This window comes from Gavialis gangeticus, unplaced genomic scaffold (assembly GCF_001723915.1).
Source record: "Gavialis gangeticus isolate Ggan-Ray unplaced genomic scaffold, GavGan_comp1, whole genome shotgun sequence".
Classification (NCBI taxonomy): Eukaryota; Metazoa; Chordata; order Crocodylia; family Gavialidae; genus Gavialis; species Gavialis gangeticus.
Genome location: NW_017728998.1, coordinates 42,689,985 through 42,716,817, shown reverse-complemented (window position 1 = coordinate 42,716,817; position 26,833 = coordinate 42,689,985). Strand labels below are relative to the sequence as shown.

The following is a 26,833-nucleotide window of genomic DNA, read 5'->3' as shown; positions in this document are numbered from 1 at the left end:
GGCCCGGCTGCGGTGTTAATGGCGGCGGTAGCTCCCGCCGCTGAGCAGTGATCGCCCGCGCGCTCCCGGCTGGCCGGCGCGGCGCCATCATGTCTGTGGTGCCGCCCAACCGTTCGCAGACCGGCTGGCCCCGCGGGGTCAACCAGTTCGGCAACAAGTACATCCAGCAGACCAAGCCGCTCACGCTGGAGCGCACCATCAACCTGTGAGTGTCCCGGGCCCGGCCGCGGGGCCTGCGCCGGGGTGGAGCTGAGCGGGCAGGCGGACGGATGGGGCTGAGGGGCGGCCGCGCTCTTGCTCGTGGGAGCGGGGGACGCTGGTCCCCGAGGCGCGCCTCTGCCCCGGGCACAGGCTCGCCTGTCTCCGTGGGGCTGCCTCGGAGACCTTTCCCCGCCCCGGGGAGCGCTGGGACGCCCAGGGGAGGTCGGGGCCGCCAGCTGGAGGTACCCCCACCCACCCCCGTGTTGTCCCCGCGGGTCGAGGAAGCCGTGGGCTGAGACGGTGCTCGAGAGTCGTGAGCTTTCCCTGAGTTAAGCTGAGTTTAGTCTGCAGACAGCGGCTCTGCCACTGAGACCTGCACCTGAGTGAGTCTTGCTCCCTGGCCTGTTGATCAGACAGTTCAGGGTCTTGCTGGGATGTTCAGGGACACTCGAGTAGCCCAGTTAGTCCTTCAGTGCAATGACTCTTTGTTCCCAAACTGTTTTATGCCATTTGTTTCCTGCATATTCACTGTTTTTACTATTACTGACTTGTTACAGGCTACTTATGGAATCAATTTCTTACCATTGGGCATTTTCCTAAAATATCATATGCATAAGCACACCCATACGATTAAAACCCCATACCTGCGTACCTTTCTTATTACATGCCCTTCTTGTCGCACATCCTTCCTCTCTGTCTGCTCTTTCCACCACTGTCACTATCAGTGCTGATGCTTTGACAAAATGTGCAACTGCTTGCTTAGCTTTAACCGGATAGTGACCTTGCAACACCTCACAGGAGTGGACACCAGCATCTTATGGTTACAGTTTCACTCAGCTGTACCTATCCCGATAGCAGGGAGTTGGCCTGGGATGCAGAAATATCTCATTTGACCTTTGTTTGCTGTTTAGTGTTTGCCCATGGCACGGCACAAACACTGGCACTTAGTTTCTGAACTGGAAGCCATAGGAGGTAACATGGCTTGGGCTTCAGCATTCAAGATTCCTGTGCCAATGTTTTGTAATAGAGCTACCTCAAGAAAGTACTTTCAGTAGGTGACCTGCTGCAGCAGGTCAGATCTTGTGCTGTACAGAGGATTCTGGCGCTTTCTGGTTTGATAAGCAGATTTTTATGGTTGCAGCAACAGCACATGTCAAGTATCATAGCCAATATTTAATCTTAAGTATTGCACCCTAAAAAGATGGCCACTCATCAGTTTGCATGGCTCAGTTTATCTTCACAGCCAGAAGAGATTAGTCTTGCTTAATGTTAACCTTTGGTGATATTGGACTAATCATAATGTTTCTTTGTGGAGAAAAAATAATCAGCAGGAAGCTTAAAATGTGGGACAGTTGCATGCTACTAGTTGTTGGCTCAAGTTAAGGAATGCGACATGCACTTGAAGAAACCATCAATGTTAGTATGGTGCACATGATTTCATACTGAGAAAATAAATCATATTAAATATTTTGGGGTATATTAAAAAGTGGTAGTATAAGAAAAATATTGGAAAGAAAAATTAAACAGCACCAAGCTACAAGTAAAGATATGAAAATGTAAGGGAATAGTAACACAGAGATTAAAGGTAGCAGCGATCAGAAGGAAGTGATCTGGATATGAGAGTTCTGATATTTGAAAAAGTAACAGCATAGTGATGCTGAATAACTCCATATGTGAGAGAAGGCTCTAGTAATTTGGAGGTCTAACCTGCATACTCTGTGTTGGACAATGGTGGAACTTCCAAAGTAGTACCGCATTTAGGAAATTTGTGCTCTCCCTCAGATTAAGGTCTTAGAAAAGAGAAGCTTTAAATGGATTTCACATAGGATGTTCACAATTACCTTGATGATCCTACCAAATCTTGATTTATTGAGAAATGCATACTGGCATTTTTCACCAGAGCATCTGAATACCACAAATGTAGTGATTCTTAACTAGGGTGCTGTGGTACCCTGTTGTGCATTAAGATCCTTTTGGGGTGCCACAGGATTGTCAACAGTGCAAAGTTAGCACTGTTAGGTCTGCAAACATGATTCACAAGGTAAAGCCAGAGATTGTAAATAGGGATCTGTAGTGTCAAAATTATTTTGACTTGCTTTGGTCTTTTTAAGTTCTTAGCAGCAGAGTTGCTGTATTATTTTTCTGTTGTCAAAAAACAAGTGAAAGCTAAGACCTGGCATTTTCTGAGGGTGAGTCTTAAAAGGTTTGAGAACCACAACATGATTTAAATTACAGATCAGCAGACTCTAAGAGATTATTTTACAAGCTTTTACTATAAGAATTGTGAAATAGAAAATAATTCAATTTAGGCTTTAAGAAGCTCTCTTAATTTAGGCAGACACTTAGATCCAATAGGTCTCAGAGGGGTGGAACCTTTACAGTGAATGCTTTACAGCCACGTGTGGCAAGCTTTAAAAATTTGGAGTAGTCAATGTGACTTGTTTTGTTTTGTTTTTGGTTGTCTTGTATTGGTGGAGTGACAGTTGCTTAAATAACCCCAGATAATTTAATTTGACTTCATAGCTCACCTAGAACAAAATAAGCACCATATATCATGTCTTATCATAAGTGCTGTGAAGCAGGTATCATTCCTGCTCTTGCAAATGCATATGGTGAATGCTACCTGAAGGTTAGTGTGCAATTGTGTACATGAGAACTGATTTAGGTGTCTTGGACCTTTTTTCTTTTCTTTAGATATCCACTTACAAATTATACATTTGGTACGAAGGAGCCGCTTTACGAGAAGGACAGTTCAGTGGCAGCTCGGTTTCAGCGCATGAGGGAAGAATTTGACAAGATTGGAATGAGGCGGACAGTAGAGGGTGTTCTGATTGTACATGAGCACAGGCTGCCCCATGTATTACTATTGCAGCTGGGTACAACATTCTTCAAACTGTAAGTGTAAACTGGTATTGTCAGATGTAAGAGGTCAGCTGGTAAATTGTATGCTACTGTGGTGGTTCAGTGTGTATTGACTGTGTGACTGTTGCGGTTAATTACATGGGAGTGTTTTGAGGCATCTCTTCTGCAGACAGCTGATTTCATCTGCGGACCATGTTAATATTTTGTTGGGGCTAGATTTGAACCAGTTAGTGATCTTAATTCCAGAATATGCCATCTATGAGCATATTGATGTTTTCAAAGCTCATCGCCAATAGCTATCAGCTCTGGAAAAAGGCCATAATCAAGAGAACTGTTCAAATAAACATGCTAAGACATTAAAGCTGAATTTAAAAATTAGCTTCTTGCACTTTACCTAGTTCCCATTTTTACATCTTAGCATGTAAGGTGAAGGGAGACTAGTTCAGTTTTAGAATTGTATGAAATTTACAAAGCAGCAGCAGCAAACAAAACGGGATGGAGGGGAATTACTGATCCAGCCTCTTTCTCAGTGTCAGATTGCATCCCTCCCTGCAAAATACGTTTTTCAAATTTTTGTGCAGTTCTATCAGTGATGTTTTTGACGGTGTTCAAGTACATAAAAGACTAGTGCTTCCAGTCAAACCCATATCTTAATCTGCTTTTATCCAGAAACCATTAAGAATTTAGTTATATTTTTTGTTGTCAGACTATCTCCTACTTAGCCCTACAGATCATGCATGGTTTTTTAATGAACAAACTTTTTGTAGCTATCCTAGAATATATTGGAAATGATCTCTGCAAAAAAATAAAATAAAAATCATAGATGCAGCATGTGCCACCCTGTTTAAAAGTTCCACCTTGCTGTCTTTACTCTTGCCTATTTGCTCTACTGAAAGCTTGATGATTAATTTATAATCTTTTATAATGGGGCAATGAGACTTCTTTAAATTTGCCTGTTAATGTGTCTGTAAATAAAATAAAACATATATATTTTAACTGTCATCATTTGATTTTTATTTTAATAGACCTGGTGGTGAACTCAATCCAGGAGAAGATGAGGTAGAAGGGCTCAAGCGTTTAATGACAGAGGTCTGTTTTCTTCATTTATCTTTGTTACTGTTGACTTCCAACTACCATTGACTGCTTGATTATTTTGGAATATTTTGGGCCAAAGCATTGAATTAACCATTTCAGCATCCTCTTCCTTTGGGACTTCAGCAATTGTGCACAAGCTCCTCTCTGGAAGTTATTAAAGTACAATATATGTCTTTATTTCTGTATTAGTTGTATTGTGATAGTGCCAGAGAGTTGGAGGATGATCTGTAGGACTTGAGAGTTTGGGGAAGTGGGGCATATAACCCAATTATTGATCAATGCCTCACTGTACTAGACACTGTGCACCCAGTCCAGACTTCATCTGTTCAGATACATGATTGATATACTAGGAAACGTATGTTCTTTTTGATTAACTGCCTTCATTATTACCCTCTGTCTAACCTGATGAAATCCTGTTGCACTTATGTCTTTCACATATTTAAAAAAAAAAAGTTTCAAATACTATACTTTGTCTTATTAGATGAGGACTGCATGTGTTGATACATTAATTGGTACACAAGTATGCACTGGCATGGAGCATGTAGAGGTGGGGGTTTTTTTGTTTTGTTTTTTTTACTGGAATTGGATTTTTGACAGATCTTGGGGCGTCAAGATGGAGTTCAGCAAGACTGGGTGATTGATGACTGTATTGGCAACTGGTGGAGACCAAATTTTGAACCTCCACAGGTGAGTGTTCATGGCTGTATATGTTTTTATCTTTGAAAAAATAAAGTAGTAAGGGGTATTATCAGTCACAAAAGACTAGGTCTATGTATTAATCAGCCCCTTCTGCCTGCATGCAACTCCAGTAGTTAATTTTGCTGTGTATTTTTGTTTGCTTTCATTAATTTATCTGGTTGTTCAGGAGACTCAAGGTACTTTTTTGCAGAATGTAGTATACTTAGCATGCCTGTCCTGTAAACAAGATCATCCCATTTATGTTTTTAAACAATTAAAAATAACACTGATAATATGGTTGATGTTATAACTCACCTTTTGTGTGAATTTATCTTACTGTTTCCTTGCTTAATATGTTTTTAGGGTTGCCAACAGTTCAGATTTGGAAAAATTATTTATGTACATTTATGTTTTAAGCTTTAGTTTTTTCAAATTATATCAGCTATAATTTTTCATTACATATGCAAAAGAATTATCATTGTTAAGGTGTATGTCCAGGTAACTAGATACTTTCAAAATGTTGTATAAATATAAACTAATTATTTCCTTTGTTTTATTTTTCCTCCAGTATCCATATATTCCAGCTCATATTACAAAACCTAAAGAGCACAAAAAGCTCTTTTTGGTTCAGCTTCAAGAAAAGGGTAAGAATCTGTAGAAAAGGGCTAAAGTTTTAATTTTGTGTATACCAAGACAGCAATTTTTTGCATTTCATATTTTAAATGTATGTGGTGGTAAATCTGTATTAATAGAAACAGGCTTGCTGCTACCTCTTACTTTAAATGATAAACTGTGCTGTTTTGCTTAGGTAACAGCTAGAGTAGGACTGTATGGGTGCATCTACATTAGTTGCTTTACTGCAAAATAGTGTAGTTTACTGTGCAGTAAGCATGCGAGTCTACGTGTGCACACGCTTACTGTACAGTAAATCTTGCTAATCACAAGTAAATTTGCTACTTGCAAATGCAAGTAGTAAATTTACTTGTGAGTACTAACAGTACAGTAGCAATCTGTAGACACCTGGCCGGGAGCAAATCTGCTGTTGGTCAGCTGGCCACTTGGGGGTGGGAGATGTCCCCCTGCCCTAGCTGCAGGGAGCTCCAAGTCCTTTGCTCTGAGATCACAACTGAGGAGTGGGGGCTGGGAGATCCTCATCTCCCAGCCCCAGCTTCGCCATTGCAATTGGAGTGGGAGACTGGGAGATCCTTATTGCCCAGTGCTAGCTCTGTAGTTGTGGGGCTGGTGGTGGGAGACCTTTATCCTTATAAGAGTCTCCTAGCCTGAGCCCTGCGATCACAGAGCTGGTGCTGGGAGATAAGGGTCTCCCAGTGCTGGCCTTGTGACCGTGGAGCTGCTGCTGGCAGCTTCCTGCTGGTGGGGACTGGGGAACCTGTTCCCTGCTCAGCTCCATGAGTGGGGAACAAGCTCCCCAGCCAGTTTTCCACTTGGTGCTGTGCTCATGACGCTGAGTGGGAAAGAGGCTTCCCAGCCTCTATCCTGCTGTCACAGAGCTGGGGTTGGGAACTGTCTTAGTCAGACAGGTCCTAGCCCTGTCCCCTGATTGGCTGCTAGCTGTCCCACTGTTGGATTGGGGCAGGGGGCTGGAACTGCCCCTCCCCTGCAGCTCTTTCCAAGTCCCTTGCCCCTGATTGGGGAGCTGGGGCCAGGAGCTCCCTGCTGCTGGGGTAGGGGGACATTGTCCTCACACAGCAGGAGGCAGCCACCGGGGACAGGGTGTAATGTTCCAGGCCCGGCCAGGAGACAGCTGTCTCCTGGCCCGGTGCTCCCTGCCAGTCCCTGGGCTAGCATCCAAGGGGAGCCTAGAGTTGCCACTTGTTATGGCAGGAGTCCATGGCAGGGCCCCAGGAGGCGGGAGCAGTTTGTTGCCATTAGAACCAAATCTGCTCCTGCTTCTTTGCACATGTGGATGCGTGCCTGAAAGTGTTTACTCATGAGTAAACTACTCCAGCATCAAATGCACATGTAGACATACCCCATATGTACAAAATCCCAGTCTAACAGAACTATATTTGATTATAAAATAAACCCATTGGAATACTATGGTTTTGGATACCAAGTAATCTTGCATTTTAGGGGTGGGAATGTAGCAAAACCTTAGCTTAATTTTCTTTGAAACAAGTGGCCCTTCATTAATATCGTCTTCATGGATTTTTTTTAGCTTTGTTTGCAGTCCCAAAAAATTACAAGCTCGTGGCTGCACCTTTGTTTGAACTTTATGACAATGCACCAGGCTATGGACCCATAATTTCCAGCCTTCCTCAACTTTTAAGCAGGTATAGTGATTTATTTGTATGCCAGTAATGCCTAAGAGCCTTAGTTACAGACTAGGTGCAGGACAAACCTGCAAGGAAAAGACTGCTTGTGTGGGGGAACTTGAAATTTAAGTATAAAGATAGGAGACAAGATAGAGCAGGGGTGGGCAAAATGCAGCCCGTAGGCCAGATGTGGCCCTCTAAGCCATTCTATCTGGCCTGCAGAGCCCCTAAAAATTTTAGACAATTAATATTAATCTGCCCTGGGCTGCCTGTCATGCGGCCCTAGATGGCTTGCCAAAACTAAGCAAGCGGCCCTCTGCCCAAAATAATTGCCTGCCCCGTGATAGAAGCATGTGGAAGTGCAAAGAAGCATGAAGCAGTATTGGTCAGCACAATAGCTGGTGGTAACAGCACATGAGCAGCTGACCTGTTTTAAGGAGTTCTTTTGTGGTCATCCCAGCAATGGAGATGTTTGCATGTACTTATGGGGAAATGTTTCTAGTGGGGAGGGGACCAAGGTGCTTGTTTGAAAATTGAGTGAATGGGTGAAGCGTTCACATTGCAGCTTCTGTGCTGATTTCTCACAGATATCACTTTCAATTTGAAAAAAAACCAAACACTTTTAGCCTATTTTACTGAAAATAGACTGTACCTTGTCAGCCTCCAGAGCTTACTTATCTTACTCTTTGTTCTGTGTGCTGCTGAACATCTACCGAAGTAATTTGCTGTGCATCCCTCAGTTCGTTAGTTCTCTGTCAATGAAGGAAGCTACATTTTTCAGTCATAGTCACCCAAATGCATGGAATAATCTCTTATATTATTACAAGAAGTCAAAGCTGGTACCATCTTTAAGAGGCTTGGACCTCTCTTTTTTGTTCCTCACCTCCCTATTCCTCTGCTTCCAGCCTTAGCCAAGTGGGTTTTCATCTTTCCTACATATAGATTAGAAAGGAAGTTTGTACCATAGCATCTAACAAAATGCTGATCCTTAGATAAACAGAAGTTATAATGATGTAATCTGCTATTTCTGCAGGAGCCTAATGCAGAGCTAAATTTCTAAATGATATGTGCTTGCTCAAAAGATGCTAAAAAAAAAGGCATCTGAAAACTGAGATAGATGCACACTACTTTCACAAGAATGTTAAGTTCCCTAGTACCTGCATACCAATCTCTTAGCGCATAGTAAACCTTGTTTTTTAAGAGCTGAACTTTAGTTGTTCATATGTGACCCTGGAATGTTTTGTTGGCTAGTAATCTCCTGCTACTCTTTAAATATCACCAATAAAAATAACTCTTAAGTGGCACAATTATATCTTCTTTTCTATTTTAGGTTCAATTTTATTTACAACTGAATTCTATTCTATCTGAAGAGTGTGGTAGAAGAAGCCGTCTCTGTGAGCACAGCTTTAAGATGTAGAGGAAAGAATACATGTGATGCAAGGATTTTTTTATGTCTCTCTCTCTTCTTTACCCCCCTGCTCTCCTCCCCTTTTTGCCCCTTCCCCCACCCACCTTTAATGTCACAAAATTTTCTATTGTAAGAACAGAAGTGAATCTCGACTGTTTAGATAGTGGGATGGCAAATGTGATTCAGTGTTTTAATCCATTTTCATTGTAATATTCACCTGACTTTTTTTTTTCTACAACATTAAACAAAAATGGGTAAGTCTCATTTGTTTAAGATGTCTTCCTGAAGGTGGGTGGGAGACTTAAATCTCTTGCTTTCTTGGCACAGGTTGAGGACAAGAGTAAATCTGGTTCTGCCAACCAATAAGCCCCCACAAATGTTGCAGGGAGGGATGCTGTTTCATGTTAACTATGCATTGCATCAAAGGCTAGAATTCTGGCTGGAGGTCTGAATGACTTAAAAACAATAACCCAGCAATTAATTTGTTTTGTAAAGAGCAGAAATACAGAGTGGCAATGTGGACCAATGCAGAAAGCATTACTGATGACTGGTGGAGTGACTTGACTGCTCATTACTAGGGATCTGGGTTTTCCGTTACCTGTGGAAAGATGGATAAAAATGTGGATTTCCTCCTTTACTCAAGAAAACCGTGGATTTCTCATTTTAAAGGAGAAACATGCAGATTTTCCACTTTTGCAGAGAGCTTTCTGCAGGCTGGCAGAGTTCCAGCCTGCAAGGGACTGGGGGCGGGGGGGAGCAGGAGGACGACGGTCAGGCAGGGGCCTCCATGTGCATGTATACGCACATGCCTGCCAGGCAGCCAGGACAGCAGCTCCTGCAGGTAAGTTTGGGTGGGGAGGGAGGGACTGAGGCCCCCATAGGGAGGGGGGCAGTGAGTTGGACAGGACTGGGGCTGCTCCCCAGCCAGGTGGTATGTGGGGCCTGGGGCTGGAATGTGTGGCTGCAGGTTGGCCCTGTGCCCTACTGATCTGTGCATATGGCAGGGGTGGGCTGCCAGCTGTGGGCTTTGACTGCCCACTCTGCTGCCCACTCTGCAGCCCAGTAGGTGGGGCCCGGTGTGGCAGGGCAGAGTGTGGAAGCTCCTTGCCGCTGTGAGCCCCGTGTTCTGGTGAGGCATTCCCTGCCCATTCGGCAGGGACAGCAGCATGGGGTTGTAACCCCTTGCTGCTGTGGGGCGGTCAGAGGGCACGTTGCCAGGGCAGCATGGAGCTTGCAGTGGGAAGGAGCTTCCCCATCCAGTCCTGCTTTGCCCTGCCACACTGAGTCCCACCCCCTGGGCTGCAGATGCCCGAGGGGAGGCAGCAGGGTGGGGAGTCTGAGCCTGTAGCAGGCAGCCTGCACCTACCCCTTCATGGGCTCCATTCCAACCACACTGCCTGTTGGGGGGAGGGGGAGCCAGGCTCTGCTACACTGTGGCAGCTGGGGCTCGGGCACTGCTGTGGGGGGCAGAGGGCTGTGGACCCGGGTCCCTTGCTCTGTAGCCCTGGCAGCTGGGGACTCCCTCCAGCTGGGCTGGGGGGGCAGGGGGCCTTGGGGAGGAGTGATGGGCAGGGAGTAAGAGACACTGGCAGGGCTCAGGGGCTTTGGGTGGGGAGTGAGAGGCCTGGACCTGTGTTCTGTGAGCTAAGGGGACAGGGGGAGCTCTGATTTTTTTCCATAATAAAAGATCCCAAATCAAATACCAAAATGTATAGGTATTTAGAATTTATCTTATTATAGTGATTGAAGCATTGGTAGGCTTCCAAATTGCTTTAAAAATATACATGTATCAATTAAACATTGTGTTCATCAGAGAATTTGTGATTTTTCTTTTTTTTAATTGGAAAACCAGGATCCAGGCTCATTACAGATCTCTGTAGATGTTGACCCAAAACTTTTAATACAAGTGTCTTATATTAAATAATCTCTGCAATCCAGGTACAATACAGAAATGCTCTAAAAAGCCCTGAAGATTCTTTTTGATCCAGGGGGCCATGGCTATAGAACTGAAACTGGGTTAAACCAGTACATTTAAGAAGTGTACACACTTGTTACCTGGGACCTGTTGCCTTATTGTACAGAGCTCCTTTATTTGGATTGCTTATTTGTTCTCTCATAATGGAGCATTCAAGTTTGGAGATGTTTCCTCAACACATCCCCGCCTATTGCAAGTATTAAACACGTTAGAACTAGGGTTTTGTTTTGTTTTTTGTAGGGGTGCACCAATAAAGGATTTTCTTGACTGATACTGATAGCCAATTATTAACCAGCCATATTGGCTGATACTGATTGGGGTGTCAAACTCATCTGGCTTCACAGGCTGGATCAGGGCTGTTGGGCTAGTCTGCAGGCTGAATCAGGCCATGCTTGGACCTAGTGGGCAGGACCAGTCTGGTGGGATGCTGTACGCAGTGTGCAGATCCTGTGCTGTGTGCAGCTGGTCCAGCCCCATGGGCAGCATATGCTGGCTCCACTCTGGGGCTTCCTGTGCATGTGGTGCCTGGGGCTGGCACTGGGCATGCACTGCATGGGGTGCTCTGGACTAGCTCTGCATGCTCGCTCTGGGGCTGGCATGGAATGGGCCCCAGGCCATCTGCGCACACACTGGAACAAATATTTAGGGCTAGTCTGGAACCTGCCCATTCAGCACGCATTGTCGAGGATGTTGAAAGTGTGCTCTGAAATGGGGCCTGTAGGTGCTACACATGGCATGTGGGGATGGACCAGCTGGAGACTGGCATGGTGCATGCACTGCATGCAGTGCCCTGCTGGCCAAGCTCTGGTGTGGCTCTATGATTATTTCTTAAGGGTAATCAGACATCACAATATGAAGTGCTGAAAAGTATATGGTGAATATTAAAAAAGCAAGAAATAAATGTATAGTACTGTTATAGTTTAAAATTGCCAAGTACTAGTAAGTAAGGACAGTTTTCTCAACCAAACAAAACCCAAGTGTGGGCTAATGGTTTTGTTAATATAAAACCTGGATAATTTACTGTGCACGAGTCTGACAGCAACTCAGGGTGCAGGATGCTGTTTTTTCCTGAAATGCAGTTGGCTCCCGCTGCTTCTGGAGGTCTTCTTACCGCCAGCAGAAATGTCCCAAATACCCACAGTATCCTAGACCTGAGTTCCTGTTCCCACAAGCCTCCCTAGTCCTGTCTGAAGCCACCTCATGCTTTTGACCTATAAAAATATCCAAGTCGTCCGGGGACAGCTGTTTCCTCACCCTTATCGCATAACCCCCTCCAAGGCTCAGACGAGCCGCCGGATTGCTGTGAGACTAAGGGAAGAGCTTTGTGAGAGGTGCCGAGCCGGCGCTTTCCCGGGCAGCGCCGAGTTACAGGAGGCGAGGTGGAGAGAGGCTTGGGGAGAACGGTTTTTACAACGGCAGGGTCTGGTCCTCTACCTTCCTGGACGTCTTCCCGTCGCTGCGCCGGGCCTGCTCTTGGGCCGGGCAACCCGGAGCCAGCTGAAGCGCCCGCCTCACCAGCTGCGCTCGGCCTCCCAACGTCCGCTCAGTCCGCGCCGGCTTCCGCCCCGCCCCTCGAGCTGCTGGTCCCGCCCCCCGGCCGCGGCTGCGCTCGGGAGCGGGGAGCGCGCAGGCCGCTGGGAGGTGGCGGGGCCGCGCTGGGCTGAGACGGGGTCGTGATGCCGCTGCTGTTCCTGGAACGTTTGCCCTGGCCCAGCCTGCGCACGTACGCGGGGCTCAGCGCCTTGGCGCTGCTCGGCTGTGTCCTCAGTGCCTACCGCGCCCTCAGCCAGATCACCGCCGCCCGGCCAGGGCCAGGGCCAGGGCCAGGGCCCGGGCCCGAGCTCCAGCCCCAGCCCCAGCCCAGCCCGAGCCGCGCCGGGCCGCTGCCGCTAGACGTCGCCTACTACCTGCTGTCAGACAGCCTCTGTGTCTGGGTGAGCGCAGACACCGGCCGCTGCCCAGGCGCCGGGGCCCGGCGGGTTTCTGGCTGGGTAGGAGGGGCCAGGGCTCGGCGCTTCAGCAGGGGGAGCAGGGCCGGGCTGGGCCTCTGCTGCTTGTGCGGGGGCCGGGAGCGGGGCTGCCCCGTTCCCACCAGCGCGGGCGGCTTTGCCTGAGGCCCGCACGGGCCCTGGTAGAGTTCAGCCTTGCTGCCCTTGCAGGCCCTCGTGGAGGCTGCCCAGACTGGTCAAAGGGTTGTTCCCTGCTTTCAGGGAGCCGGGGGGGAGGTGCCTCTACCTGCCTGGACTCTGTGTGTGTGAGGATTACTTTGCGCCTGTGGCTGATCTGCATTTATTGCATGGTTCACCAGTGGGTTTGTGGTATACTTAAGGCAGGGGGTCCCTACCAAGCATTGCATCAGTCGTGCAATTTGTTGGTTAAATTGCACAATCAATGTAGACTGATCTCACTTGTAAAGTAATTCTCACACCATACAAATGTCCCCCTACCTAGAAAGACCCCACCAGCTCCCAAGGGAGTGCTTGAAAATATGTAATCTTATAGCTGGTTTCTGTCTAGCTTTCGTATGAAGGTGTGGCAGGGCCTTGAAGGCAGCTTGGTACCTACTTGTGGGGGGTTCAGAGGATACTCTTTGAGGCCTTTGCTCTTCAGGAATAGGTTCTTGCATAGGTATGGGTTGAGCATCTCCTAGGACATCCCCAAAACACAACTAGGGTGGAGCTGGGGATAAGCAATTGGTTCTAAATGAATGTACAATTTGGAGTCCGTATCACAGGGTCACAGATGACCAGTCCTCTCAAACATTTCAAGTGATACTTGTAGTAAAATACAAGTTCTTCAGTGGGTGGTCCAATGTGTACACAGTTTTTACAGTCTAGGAAACCTTTTTGGTGGAGGGAAGAAACAATGTTGGCAACTTGTGGAAGGCAGGGGTGGCTCCTTTGTGGTCTCTGAGTGGGTGCTCTGGGGTTGGTGGGGTGTGAGGTACTTTAATTAGAGTGGCTCTCCGGAGCTGCTCTAATAAAAATGCTTGCAATGTCTTGTGTATTCAGTGTCCCATGCTTCAAAATGGCAGCAAGGATGCTTTAACTAAAACATGTTTGACAAGCTTTAGTTAAAGCACCCCCACTGCTGTTTTGAAATGCAGAGACCCCAAATACACGCAACATTAAGGCTGCTGGAGTGTTCCAATTGGAGCACTCCAGCAGCCTCGGTGTCATGTATATTCAGCTTCCCTGTGTTTCAAAATGGCAATGGGGTGCTTTAACTAAAGCTCAGTTGGGCAGACTCGATTTGATAATCTAGTCTGCTACAATGCATTCTAATTAGAGCACATTGGAGGAGGTGTTGGGAACGTGTGTAGATGCCCTCAGGGAAAGGAAAGTAAAAGGCAAGGGAAAGGATGAGGATCCTCTGACAGGGCAAGACTCATGTTGTATTAGTATAAATGAACCAGATTTAAAAAAACAACAACCCCAAAATGGTCATTTTCCTTGAGTCCACTAAAATAGTAATATTTGAACTGGCTTCTGTATTTAATGTTCATTTGCACTAGAGACTCAAATGTAATATACCTTTGTAATTAGCTTGCTAAATTGTCTTCCTTTTAGGTGACATAATTTTAGAATGTCATTATTTAAAATAATAGGGATTCTGTGACCACAAAATATAATGGTCATGGTGCCTGTAACACTGGGATTAGGCAGCAAGGCTACTCAGAATATTAAACACGCTACTTTGTAGGAAGTATTTGTAAGCGAGTCCTGTGTTTGAAACCACATTGTAAAAGTTGTGAAAACAAGATCTTACAAAACCTAACACCAATAGAAATGTTTACACAAATAGTGCAAGTGTTCAATTCTAACTCTTGTAGTATTTCTTTTGTAAAAATGTCATGACGGATGCAATTCCTGTGTGTTTCTAACGTGCTGGGGTTTTGTTCTATAGTTGCCTAAATTTTTTTTTAAAGTAAATCCTCTGTCATGTTTCACATCAAAATACGCAGTCTTATTACCTGCAAGTGGAAATAACAATTGGGTGAAACTTACTCTCTTTATTTTAATGATCTTGTGAAATGGAAACTCAACAAAGAACATAAGTGGTACTTCAATTAGATTATTTTTTTTCATGTTTGATAATGTAATATAAATATAATAATAGAATATAAAAACCCAGGGTGTTTATTTACAATATATGATTTTTAAGTTAGTTATGGATAATTTTTCCGAAGTATCCAAGGGGTACTTGGGTCCCATTTTGAAAATGGGGCTTCATCTGTTTAAGAGACCTTCAAAAATTTATGATGTCCCTTGAAAGTGCTTTTTGCTGGAATATAATCTATTGTCCCATTTTTCCTCATTTTTTGATGTGCATAATTCAAAAGGTTTTTCTCATCAAAAGTTTAAACAATTCAGCATTTTCTGTTTTTGATGGCTTTCATTTAAAATGACTGCCAAGAGCTGTAATCCAAGAGAGACTTAATTGATACAGCTGCAGAAAGTATATAACTTATTGATTAGATTTTGAGACCTGATATGAATGATGTCCTTGTAATAGTGAATATGTTGAAACTGGAATTTTCTAACTTTGTATTAAGCAATCTAACTGTGAAGGTAGACTGCAAGAACTAGGAAACCTTAGCGAGGGAAATGTAGAGATTAATTCTGTAGTTACTTTAAGAAATAACAAACCGGTGAATGTGTTTTGGCTTTGGGCATACACAAGCTGTCTCAGCTATTGTAAAGTGGCTTTTGGAAAGTTCAAAACTTTAATTTGGGCAGGGGAGAGGGGAAGGGCCTCAGTTTTAGAGCCCAGTGATGGAGATTCTTTGTAAAGTGTCCTGACAACTTAAGTTTGGCCCCAAATTTAAAATTGTCTAGCATACTTTTATCAAACCTGAGGGGAATGGAAATATTTTGCAATTTTAAAATGTCCCAGTGGAAACTATGTATTTTAAGCAAATGAGCTCTTTAATGTTTGGGTGGCAACTAATCCAGAATTAGGATCTTGGAAATGATGCTGAATAAACAACAGTAAAACTGACTATCGATTCCCCCCCACCCCTCACCCCTCATTTCCTTAAGATGAAAGAAAAGTAACAAGCCAATTAATTTTAAAAGAATTGCTTCTAATAATTTAAAGTTTTAATAATGAATTGATTTTTGTATTTTTTTAAAGTTTATTAACTTTATTCTACAAAATGTTCACAGTAATATATTATTACTATTGTCCCATTGGATGTTAAAAGACTCTAATTTGTTAAACAAATCAGTCTAATTAGATAATGATTTCTGATCAAAACAGCTCCCCTGTTGGCTGTTTTTACACGTCTCTTCATAGCATGTGAATGCCCTGGTCTTGATGTGGACCATGGTTAATATTGTGTGCGTCTGTCCTGGAAATTAAGAATTAGAAAGCAGCATATATACCTAATAATGAGGGGGATTACTTAATTTCTTTTCAGATACTTGTGAATACTGCGTGTTGTTTTCTGATGCTAGTTGCTAAATTAATCCAGTGTATGGTGTTTGGTCCTCTTCGAGTCAGTGAGAGGCAGGTAAGTAAGAGAGACAAATTGCCTTGCTCTTGTATTTGTGGTTATTTGAATCTTGTTTAGTTGCAAGTGTTTCGCATCATATTTTTGAAAAATTTAAAGTTTCATAATTAACAGTTAATGACCCCAACATGGAAGCTTTTTTGATATACAGATTTAATTAAACATTTACAGTGGCTTCATCAGAATATTTTGTCAGTGTGTCTTTTTCCTTTTTTTTTTTTTTTTATTGCAAATTCAGAGGGGATTTTTTTTCATGATTTTGAGTTACAGAAGACAGTTTGAAAATGCCATCTTGTAGAAGCAGTGGAAATTCAGTAGGAACCAGAAAGTCTTCTACAATTTTCTTTTGTTAAACAACTTTTCCAGTTCATACAAGAACCCACAATGCTTCCTGAACGACAGCTATAACCTTTTTTGATCCATTGATAATATTGAAGGACACTGAACTTAGCAATCATATTTCCATCATATACATTTTTATAAGTATCCTTAATCTGGGAAAAGATTCAAGGAGGTGTGGGGGGATTCTCATGTTTTTTCTCTCTAGTTTGTGCATATGAGTCTGTTTTCATTGTTATGTCATTGGTCAGTGTAAAGACATCATTCTTCTGCCTTGCATAGTGGAGAAGCTCATGAGTATCTCTTCTTCAGTCTCTGAAAGGAGAGGGTGTTTATGTTCCTGCTGTGGATGGTAAATTGAAACTGAGGAAGAACCAGTCAGGGTCATGAGAGAGGGCTGATCCAAGCACACTTACACTTGCAACTATTTTTATGTTTTCTTGGAAATCTTTTCTGAAGTTTAGCAGGGAAAAAGGGAAAGAACTCTCCTTAAAAGGATTTTAAAAAGAAAGTTTTCAAGAGATATTAGTTCAGAGGCATTTTTAATCAGACGGTGCAATTATTTTGGAGTTAGTGTTCCTTCAAAGTATGTTGTTGAGAATATAGTCATCCTGAAAAAAAATGAAACCCTCAGGTAGGGCACCAGTATTTCTTTCAGTGATCTTTTGCAGTCTATCCTTTGTGACCCATGTCCTTAAAGTCCTCTTAGTACTATGCCTGCATTATAAAATGAGGCACTGATGCCAAGTCTGTCAGTCCCTGCTGACCATATGGACATGGAATTCAAAGCTATGTCAGTGCCAGTTTCTAGCATGTTCACTGTTTTCTTAAGCACTGACAAGAAAGTGTCTAGGAGTATGGATCCTTTGACCTTTTTAATAATTGGAGTGCACTTTGTTAGCCTCCCAAAGGAAAACTGGTTATTTATTTGGTTGGCCAAAATGTTACAGAATTTATTAGCCTGTTCTAACTGGACTGTTCATATTTTCATTGTGCTTTTATAGAGATGATTAGTAAGATATTTCATAAAACTTCCCTGGTCCTTCAGGCTATGCTGCTGGTTTTTACTCTGGCAAAATTAATCACAGTATTGTTTTTTCTGGTTGTATATGTTGGGGAATGCTTGTCGTGTCTCAGTATAGCTCATCTTCATTCTTAAATGTGGGCTTTATAATCACCAAGCAAACTTTTAATGTTTCTGTAGAGGACTAGATTGGTTTTAACTTAATTGCTGACATGCAGAGAAAAGGTTTTTGGGAACATGCTGGAAAGCTAGAAAAGAACACGGTAATATTTGTGGCCCAACAACCACATTGCTTCAACTTGCAGGCTCTAACCGAGATCCGGGTCCCATTATGCTAAGCACAAAACAAATGGCTAGTAAGAAACTATTTACTCCATCTACAATTCTGCACTGTTCTCTTGCAGTGGTACAAAATGGTCACTTGGTCAACTACATCTTACCAGACAGTGGCATGCAATGGAGGCTAGATGGATGATAGGGACTTCTCATTTTTCTCATGTGGCATTCACATCTTGTAATTCTAAAACAAAAAAAAAGCGCATCTGGCTGTGTTTGTAGCTGGCTTGTGTTAATGCATTGTAATGATGTTCTTTCAGCATTCCTTTCTATTATCTGTTACACCCAGCTTTTGCTTCTTAATGTAGACTGCAAGCTCTTTGGAGCAGGAACTATTCTGTTTACTTTGCAGGGAGTCAGGTACATTGTGGCTTGTAGGCATGACCTTAATGTATTTGGCATCTAATAAAAACAACTAGTGCAGGGAATCCTGCATCAGAGTTTCCATGCTCAAGTTTGCTGCTGACTTGCTGTTTGAGCTTTAGCTAGCCTTCCCCCTTGTGAAATAGTGATGACACTGCCCTGTTTCATAGGGCAGTGTGAGCACTAAATAATAGTGAATCTTGTGGTGTTACTTGTTCAAAGAGTGATGTATAAAATATGAAGTATTGTTATTAGAACAGTAGTTGCATGAGGTATGGGCAGTGTTGTTTTTATGTTAACTACAGAAAACAAATGCATGTCTTCCTTTTTTAGCATCTCAAGGACAAATTCTGGAATTTCATCTTCTACAAATTTATATTTATTTTTGGCGTGCTCAATGTTCAGACGGTGGAAGAAGTTGTCATGTGGTGTCTTTGGTTCTCTGGGCTGGTGTTTCTCCATCTCATGGTACAGCTCTGCAAGGATCGGTTTGAATATGTAAGTTTTAATCACTGCCTTGATGTTGGGAGATGAAGATCCAGTCCCATCTGTAGCACTGGGTCACTGTGTAGCCTTGGACACATTACTTGAGCCTTGACTTGAGAGATGTTGAGCATAAACTTCTCCAGTTAAATGCTGAACACCTACAAATAAAAGCTCCTTAGTCTTCTGAACTCTCAAATGATTCATGTCAGTCATGAGATAGGACGGTAAAGGTTTGAGGGGAGGAGGGTATAGAGAGAAAGAAATGCATAGAAATATATATCTTTGCAAAAAAAAAAAAAGAAAAAGTTTTATAGTCCTGTTCAGTGTTGGCTGCATTTAATCACCTTTGTAGTTGGTTTCCATTACTAAGCACATGCTGCTTTTGGGGCATCTTGTGAGGTTTTCTTGTATGTGAATGTAAGATGAGCACCTTCCCCCCCATGTTGATTTGAGGAAAAACACCTCATCTTGTATTCAGGTAAATATGGTATATTTTCTTTCATAAAGTGCTTAATTATTCTTTTATGAACAGCTCTATGTGCTTTCCCTAAAATTCTTGCTATCAGTCTCTTTTTAAAAAGGTGCTCTCATCAAAGTGCTTTAGCCAAGATCCTTCCTTTATTTGATATTCCTGTTGGGATTTATGCATATAACTGTGGCTAGGTGAAATGTTTTTTATTTTTATATTTTTGGGTAAAATTACAAGAGAACAAGAAAAGAAAGTGGATTTCAGGGTATATTTCTGATCTGTATGCACGTTTTTCATGCCTTGTAGTAGTTCTAATTGTGCATCTCTCAGAAGCTGACAGCATACAACTCACCTTTACAATACACAATATATTATTTATTTTTCATTTAAACTGTATCCTAAGTGGTGTCTCTATTGAATGAGTTAAATAGTAAACCATAGAGAGGGGAGAATTGCAGAAGTTCAGGTAAGGACAAAACCTGCTAGTATCTGAAAGGAGAGCAGGGGCTGGCAGTTATTTTGGGCAGAGGACAGGCAGCCAGGGACAGATAAATATTAATTTTCTAAATTTTTTAGGGGCCCCGTGGGCCAGATGGAAAGGCCTGGCAAGCCACATTTTGCCCACCCTTGAGACAGAGGGAGGCAAGGAGTTTGCACAAGGGTGCAGTAATTGTAACGGGCAAGGGTTTTACACCAACCATAGTGAGATTACAGAGAGCTAAATTGGCCTGAGAGAAGTGGCAGGAGCAGCGTAGTGAAAAGCAATGCTTGTGGCTAAGTTGAATGGAATCCATTTTGATGGGGATCTTAATGAATGAAGAGTTGATTCAACTTCACTGAACGCCCCCCCCCCTCCCCCCCCAGCAAATGGGCCTTTATACAAGCTATCATAAGCTGCTCTAGGTTTTCATGGTCTGGTCTCTACATTTTGCTGAATAGAGGCATTAAAGTGTAATGTAGGTTAGAAAAGGAAAGCTTCCGTAAGATTGGATGTACACTATATAATATTCAACAAGCATTTTAATTCTATTCTAGCATTAGAAAAAACAACCTTATACTGTGAGTAATGATTTTCCCATAAGTCTCTATAATGTACTGTATTTTCGTGCATATAGCCTGCAGGCTATACACGTTTTTACAAACTTGACGGGTGGATGCCAGCTATGCAGAGTCTTTAGAACAGCATAGCCTGTCCCCGCCCGTCCCCAGCTGCGGGCTCTGGCAGCCATGCTCAGCAGAGCGTGGCTGGCAGCAGGGAGCGGGGCTCTGCAGGGGAGGGGAGGGGAGGGATGAGGAGCTGCGAGCCCTGCTCCCCGCTGCTGCCGCCATGGCCACTGGAGCTGGAGCCTGCAGCTGGGGACAGGCTTGTGGGCTCTGCAGGGGAGGGGAGGGATGAGGAGCTGTGAGCCGTGCTCCCCGCTGCTGCCATCAGCCGCACTCTGCTGCGCATGGCCGCCGGAACCCGCAGCCGGGGACAGGCTTGTGGGCTCTGCAGGGGAGGGGAGGGATGAGGAGTTGTGGGCTCCAGCTCCAGCAGCCTTGCCCAGCAGAGTGCAGCTGGTGGCGGGGAGTGGGGCTTGCAGCTCCTCATTCCTCCCCTCCCCTGCAGAGCCTGCAAGCCCAGCAGAGACCGCGCTTGCAGCCATGTCTCAGGGTGCGGGGAATACATGGAGTATTTTATGAAAACACAATTTTCCGTGGGTTATACATGGGTGCGGGCTATATGTGTGAAAATACAGTATTTGCCTCTTTCTCAGTCCCTTTGTCCTTGAATAAGTCTGATTCAGATTGAGTTATCTGATTTCTTCCTGACTGTACCACAGTCTGTTGTACTCCTCAGACTTTTTCCAGTATCACTATACAGCCTGACTGCTTTGTGGCAGTTTATATGCATTTTAATGCTTAGTGACCTAAACCAAAATCAGATTGGGCAGTGGTGGGAAAACTCAATTAAGTCAATAGGGAGGTCATTTGGCAGAATGTGTGGTGATGTAACTTTCCAGCAGACTCAAAGTAAGCATAGATTGTAAAGGAAGGAAATGCTTATTATGTATACTTAAATATTTGAGAGAGGATGCCCTTTCTTCTTGTTGCAAAATTTTAGAGCCTGTATTATAATAGTTTTCACGGACAAAATGTCTTGTATATGATTGACTTTGAAGGCTCAGCTAAGTCAATGCGAGGCTGAGCCAAACATACCTGGGAAAAGAATAACAAGTTTAACAACCACATCCATGGAATATTTGGGTTAGCTTAATTAACCAGGCACTTTTACTTGCAACTTTGACTCCCACTTGGGATAAAGGTATGAGCCTCAATGCTTTGTTTGCTAATAACATCACCGTAATTTAAAAATGGAACAAGATTCCAGTGGTTCCCAGCCTTTGTTGGCCCATATGCAATAACAATGAGCAGCATCATGCTTTGTTCTTCTTGTCAGTCTTTATCTGTGGAAGCCAACACTTCCTGAGAATGTAAGCAGCATTAGAAGGTTTTTCCATGAGTTGCGTTGGGCACCACTGATACCATGTGGAAAACACTTGAGGAAATGTTGTTAAAATTACGGGTAATCTTAAATGAGATAAAGGAAATATGTTTTAGTTTTGCAATCAAAAGGGGCAGGCACAGCCTACAGGTCCCTACACTGGGACGAGATTTTTGAGAGCAGATGGCTTTTCACTCTGGAAGAAGATGTATAATATGGTCCATTGCCTAGAAGCTGAAGCTACATCAGTTCAGACTAGAAGTGAACATTTTTAACTGTGATTACAGTTCAGCAATGGAAAAAAACTTCCTTGGGCATATGATAGATTCTGTATCACTTGCAGTCTTCACCAGTTGTCACTTCGTGTCTTCCTAAAATACATGCTGTGGCACCACTGCAAGTTACTTACTTGATGAAAGAATTGCATGATAATGTCCTGTGTCCTACAGGTGGCCAGAGTAGATGAACACTGGATTTTTAAGGCCAGCAGGACTCATTAATATAAATAATTAAAATGATGTTAGAGAGTACTTGGGTGTTTTTTTTCCCTCACTTTTTCAGACCTCGTAGCAGCTCAGTCATGTAGTTGAGATTACAACACTGGTTTTATTCAGGAAGCAAGTAGCTTCTCCTGAGCTGAGCATGTATTCAGTGAGACAAGAATGGAGGACATGGATGAAAAACAGCATTGTAATACTGTTTTCTGTTTATCTTGTTGCAGCTTTCTTTCTCCCCCACCACACCATTGAGCAGCCACATAAGAGTCCTTACTCTGCTGATTGCCATGTTACTCTCCTGTTGTGGATTAGCAGTTGTTTGCGGTGTTATTGGCTATACCCATGGAATGCACACTCTAGCCTTCATGGCAGCAGAGGTGAGGCTTCCTTTTTATGCCTGTCTGTTTGCACTTTGTTTTCCCTGCTACCTTTGTTTTTTTCATGGGAGGAATTGTGCAGTTCGGTTTTTGAAGTCTCCAACCAACCAGCCAGGAAGAATGGAAAATTATGTTTCTGCTGTCAAGTAGTTGACCAATTTGGGTATTTCTCTGGGTAAAGTTTAAGGCTGCATATAAGTTTTGCTTGAAGAGATGGTAGCTGTATGTTCATGAATGTGGTCTTTTTTAAGACAGTTGAAATCAAGAGTTCTGCATATAAAAAAATGATAAATTTGTTTCAAAAGCAATACAAGCAGAATTAGCAGAGGTAGCCATTGCAATGTGTTTATATTGAAAATTTAACATGCAGCAGCATATTTATTTTATCTTCAACATAATATTTTCTATTTATGTTTTTCTGTTGGGTGGGACTACACATTTACCTTGGCTCAAACGTTCAAATCTGGCTATGCATATCAATATTGAATAACAATTCAGTTAGAGATGGTGAAGAGGAAAGGAAATGGACAGCTGGAAGTGGGGGCGCTCGTATTAGCAGATATAATAGTAGGAGAAAAAGTTGTGTAGAATCTCTGGAGGACAGCTGGTGAGATTGTCAGATGAATGGCTACCCTTGCATAGCAACTGTTGAAGGATTTGATGCTTGTTTTATTAATGGCTTAGTGCAAATTCACTAGAATACAAAACTGGGTCACAGGGTCAGGTTTGTGTTTGTAAAGCATCCTGGGTTTAAAGAATTGTCATGTCACTCTTTCTAATATTAAAATCCCTTTCATCTTGGCTTTGTTCAAAAGCTGTTAGACTTGACCTATACTGGTGTAATTTAAGAAATAGATTCTTAAAAGTCAGATATCAGAAATGCATCCATATACCTGTCCAGATGTTTCAATAACTATTTAGGGGCCCTGTCATTTGTTTGCACGACTTAGCCTCTCTGGGTGCATCCAGATGAACATGCACGTGTCTCTTGCACTGTCTCAAACCCGTTTGAGATGGGGCAAGAGACACGTGCCGGAATTTAAAAATGTTTCCTGCACTGCAAACTTGCAGCATAGGGAGCAAATTAGACCCCTGGATATCCAGTAGTCTAAAAAAAATGGGGGGGCGGTGGTAGGGGTCTCCCCCCTCCTCCAACTCCCCCCACCCCTTACTTACCAGCACTGGAGCCTGGGTCCAGCTCCCTGTGACTGGCATGCTGCCTGCCGTATATGGGTAGGCAGCATGCTTCAGCACCAAGGCAAGGCTAGCTAACTGAGCGTCTCTGTGGAGGACCCAACCCCTGGTTGCCTCCCTTTTTTCCACCATGTTTTTTTGACCCCTGGTTTAATTTTTGACACCCTGTGCAGCAAATTTGCAGCATGGGGAATGTTTTCTTGTTCCCACATGTGCCTCTTGTAGCATCTCAAAGGGCTTAGAGACACTGCAAGATGCATGTGCGTGCTCATCTGGACCTGCTCGATGATGCAGAATCTATCAGATTACAGGTTTTTTAAAGTAGTTAAAAGGTAGGGCATAAATTCTTTGATTCGACCCTTGACATGTTTTTCTCATCACGCATTTCATGCCATGTCCTATCTTTGACATAAATCTGTGCTCCACAATTTGCCTGATTAGGAGATCTGATTTATTGTTCCATCTCACCATTTGCAAGGTTATAATTTGTTCACCATATTCACTTTTGCTCTGTGGTTTACTTTAACAAGTTTCTCTGTAACTGAAAGCCCTTGTGAGAACAAAGTACAGTAACTTTTCTGTTTCTGTAACCTGTGTGTGGTTGCTTCAGCAACAAGCAGAAGAAGCTTTCATTGTAACGTGTCTGATGGGAGCAGGTTATGTAGCTGACTTCTTTTTAGTGAAAGATGACTCCTGATTATAGCATACAGTACTAGGTGATTTGCAAGTCTGCGTTTTACCCTGACTTTTACGTGCTAGTTGGATGATTTGGATAGCATAAAATATCATGAAGATTTAATTTGGGTAAATGGCTGCATTATTAAAAAAAATCTCTGAAATATGTATTCCACAGCAAATGAAGTGTGTGTTGGCAGATATTATGAATTATTAATGAATTAAGCACAAACTGGGGAATGTTTTTAATAGCACTTCTTAAAAAGGGGAGAAAAAAAAAGAAACTGAATCTGCAAGTTTATTGCTTCAGGCGGGTTGGAGTTTTCAAATTTCTGTTTTGTGTGCTCCCATGCTCAAGTTAAGCCTTTTTAAGCAATGTTTTGTTAAACTGATTCTCAATTGCCTCACTATAAACCTAATACATCCTTGTGGTATTCTGGACTTACCTCTTCTGTTAGTTAAGGAGCAGATTTATAGCTGCTGGTAGGTGTCAGCAAACTCCTTTGAGCTTCAGACTTAGTCCTTCTCCATACTGAGACCAGAACTATGTTTAGATCTGATTGCAGATAGTCAGCAAAGTTCTGAGCCCAAAATGGACAGGGCTTCAAGGCTTAAAGGGGCAGCATGACCCACAAGGGTAGGGCAAAGAGCCTGGAGGCAGTTGACTTGGATTTTATTTCTGATTCTGTGACCTTTTAGTTCACTTCCACCCTCTGCCTCAGTATCTTTAAAATGGGGGATGCAGTATTAATGATGGACCTCTTTTCCTTTTTCTTTCTTATAGTCTCTGCTTGTGACAGTGAGAACAGGTCATGTGATTTTACGGTAAGCAGTAAAGTTTTAGGTGATGCCCATTCTCAAACATTGAGGCAAATAGGGCTTCCCAGTTTTAAAAGTGGGGTTTAGTTTTCTTGCATTATTGCAAGTATCCCTTTTGGAGTGGGACAAAGATGATGCTGATCTTTAAAAATAATATTGTTTAGACAACTTTGGGATATATTCATAATGGTATGCTGGAACATGGACCAAAATATTGTAAAATTGTATGAGACAGGACTTGAATTGGGCTGTCAGTGATGTAGTACTTTTCTTAGAAGGTCTTATTCTCCAGAGCCATAGTTTCTTTTTTTTTCTTTATAAATGAAAAGAGAATATGTAGGTATGAAAGTGTTGCAGCAGCCTCTGCCAATAACTGGTAGAACAATGTTTTTTAGCCTATGCAACTTAGATGGATACTCTGTCACCTGGAGGCATCTCAGTGCCAACATGTTCCAGGGCTCAGGGCTAAAACCTGCTTGCTTAATTTATCATAAATAATGGTCTTTAAATTAGTGGGGTTACTGAAATTAGTAAAAAGTTCAGATTTGGACCCAGGCGTTGAGGAGGGGTAGGAAACAGCAGCCGAGAGGGAAAAAAATGGTGTTATTGATTAAAAAATATTAAAAAAAAAAAAAAAATGTTGGAGACCAGTCTCTACACTTCAAAAAAAAACAAAAAACCAAAAACCAAAAACCATCAATAACATCTCTTCCAGTTACGTAATTCATCTCTGGGATCTCAACCATGAAGGAACATGGGAAGGCAAAGGAACTTACGTGTATTATACAGATTTTGTCATGGAATTAACCTTACTTTCACTGGACTTAATGCATCATATTCACATGCTGGTACGTAACATTGAAATTAACACTGAGGAAGACTTCATTATCGTAATATCAACCGTTCAAACCACGTACTCTTTAAATATTTAATAGGTTGAACATTGCACTGAGGCTGTCTAGATATGGAAATAAATGGAACTATAACGTGACTTCCTAGGTATTGTCTGCCTGCATAATTGGACTCCTTGGAACCAATTTTGGTTTGGGGTTTTTAACTGCCTGTATAATTATCTGCTTAATAGAGGTTTAACTATAAAATTAATATGCCCTTGAGAAATGTCAGACCAAATTGTCAGCAAAACCAAATTATTTCTATTCCTGGAGGGAGACAGCAAATTGGTCTGAAGTTTGTGTTTTTTGCTGTTGTGAGTGCTTTGCAGTTTTCAGCGTGAATTTAACAGTGAATCTTTTGATCATGTTTAGTTAATCTTTAGATGTTGACTCGTCTGGGTGAAAGTAAAATAAATTCTTTAATACTGGCTTCTTTTTGTATTGTGTGAACTTGGATCATTCCTTCTTCTCTCAAGAAGCTGATTCAATTCCCACTGGCAGAAATAAATGTTCCTGCAACTGAACTGTCACTCCTGCCTTTTCCCTCCAACCCACAGTTGTAAAAAATGAATAGCTGTTTCTTTGAAAACATAACTGACAGGAAAAAATTCCTGTTTCAGTGTAACATCTGTTAATGTGGCCTTGTGTGTGTACCTGGGGGGAGTGGGGAATATACTTTTTGGAACAACTGCCTGAAATTTGCAGAGCCGTTCAGACTCTGTAATGCTCCACTTTTTTAGGCTTAGTGACTTGTACGTGAAGTGCATTTTATGTTGTTTGTATGTCCTTCTCTTTGTTTCCCTGGCATTCACTTCTGCACTACTGCTCCTTTCTTTTTTTTCCTTCTAATTTTTTGAGATAGAATT

At 42.8% G+C, this 26,833-nt stretch overlaps 2 protein-coding genes across 3 annotated transcripts in view; both read left to right on the top strand.

Moving 5' to 3' along the window:
- The first annotated feature begins 6 nt into the window (after window positions 1-6).
- On the top strand, window positions 7-8,782 carry NUDT21 (nudix hydrolase 21). Its single transcript, XM_019505792.1, has 7 exons — window positions 7-205; window positions 2,896-3,096; window positions 4,089-4,152; window positions 4,756-4,845; window positions 5,405-5,480; window positions 7,016-7,130; window positions 8,443-8,782. Exons 1-7 carry the CDS (start codon window positions 90-92, stop codon window positions 8,462-8,464), a joined length of 684 nt encoding a protein of 227 aa, XP_019361337.1. The 5' UTR covers window positions 7-89; the 3' UTR covers window positions 8,465-8,782.
- A 3,316-nt stretch (window positions 8,783-12,098) lies between these two features.
- The window catches only part of AMFR (autocrine motility factor receptor), a 69,892-nt gene continuing 55,157 nt past the window's right edge, over window positions 12,099-26,833 (top strand). Inside the window, exons 1-6 of one of the 2 annotated variants that reach the window (XM_019505786.1) lie at window positions 12,099-12,429; window positions 15,918-16,010; window positions 18,406-18,570; window positions 22,234-22,386; window positions 25,040-25,080; window positions 25,790-25,922. In XM_019505786.1, coding sequence (XP_019361331.1) covers window positions 12,172-12,429; window positions 15,918-16,010; window positions 18,406-18,570; window positions 22,234-22,386; window positions 25,040-25,080; window positions 25,790-25,922 — 843 coding nt within the window. In that variant the 5' untranslated portion in view covers window positions 12,099-12,171. The remainder of the gene's footprint in view (window positions 12,430-15,917; window positions 16,011-18,405; window positions 18,571-22,233; window positions 22,387-25,039; window positions 25,081-25,789; window positions 25,923-26,833) is intronic. The other variant, XM_019505785.1, reaches the window with a different exon arrangement.

What these genes read in the sequence shown, in the direction of transcription:
- NUDT21 (XM_019505792.1), top strand. Translation starts at nt 90, where the DNA reads ATGTCTGTGGTGCCGCCCAACCGTTCGCAGACCGGCTGGCCCCGCGGG. An exon ending in CTGGAGCGCACCATCAACCT is followed by an intron (nt 206 to 2,895) that starts GTGAGTGTCCCG and finishes TCTTTTCTTTAG; the next exon opens with ATATCCACTTACAAATTATA. An exon ending in GGTACAACATTCTTCAAACT is followed by an intron (nt 3,097 to 4,088) that starts GTAAGTGTAAAC and finishes TTATTTTAATAG; the next exon opens with ACCTGGTGGTGAACTCAATC.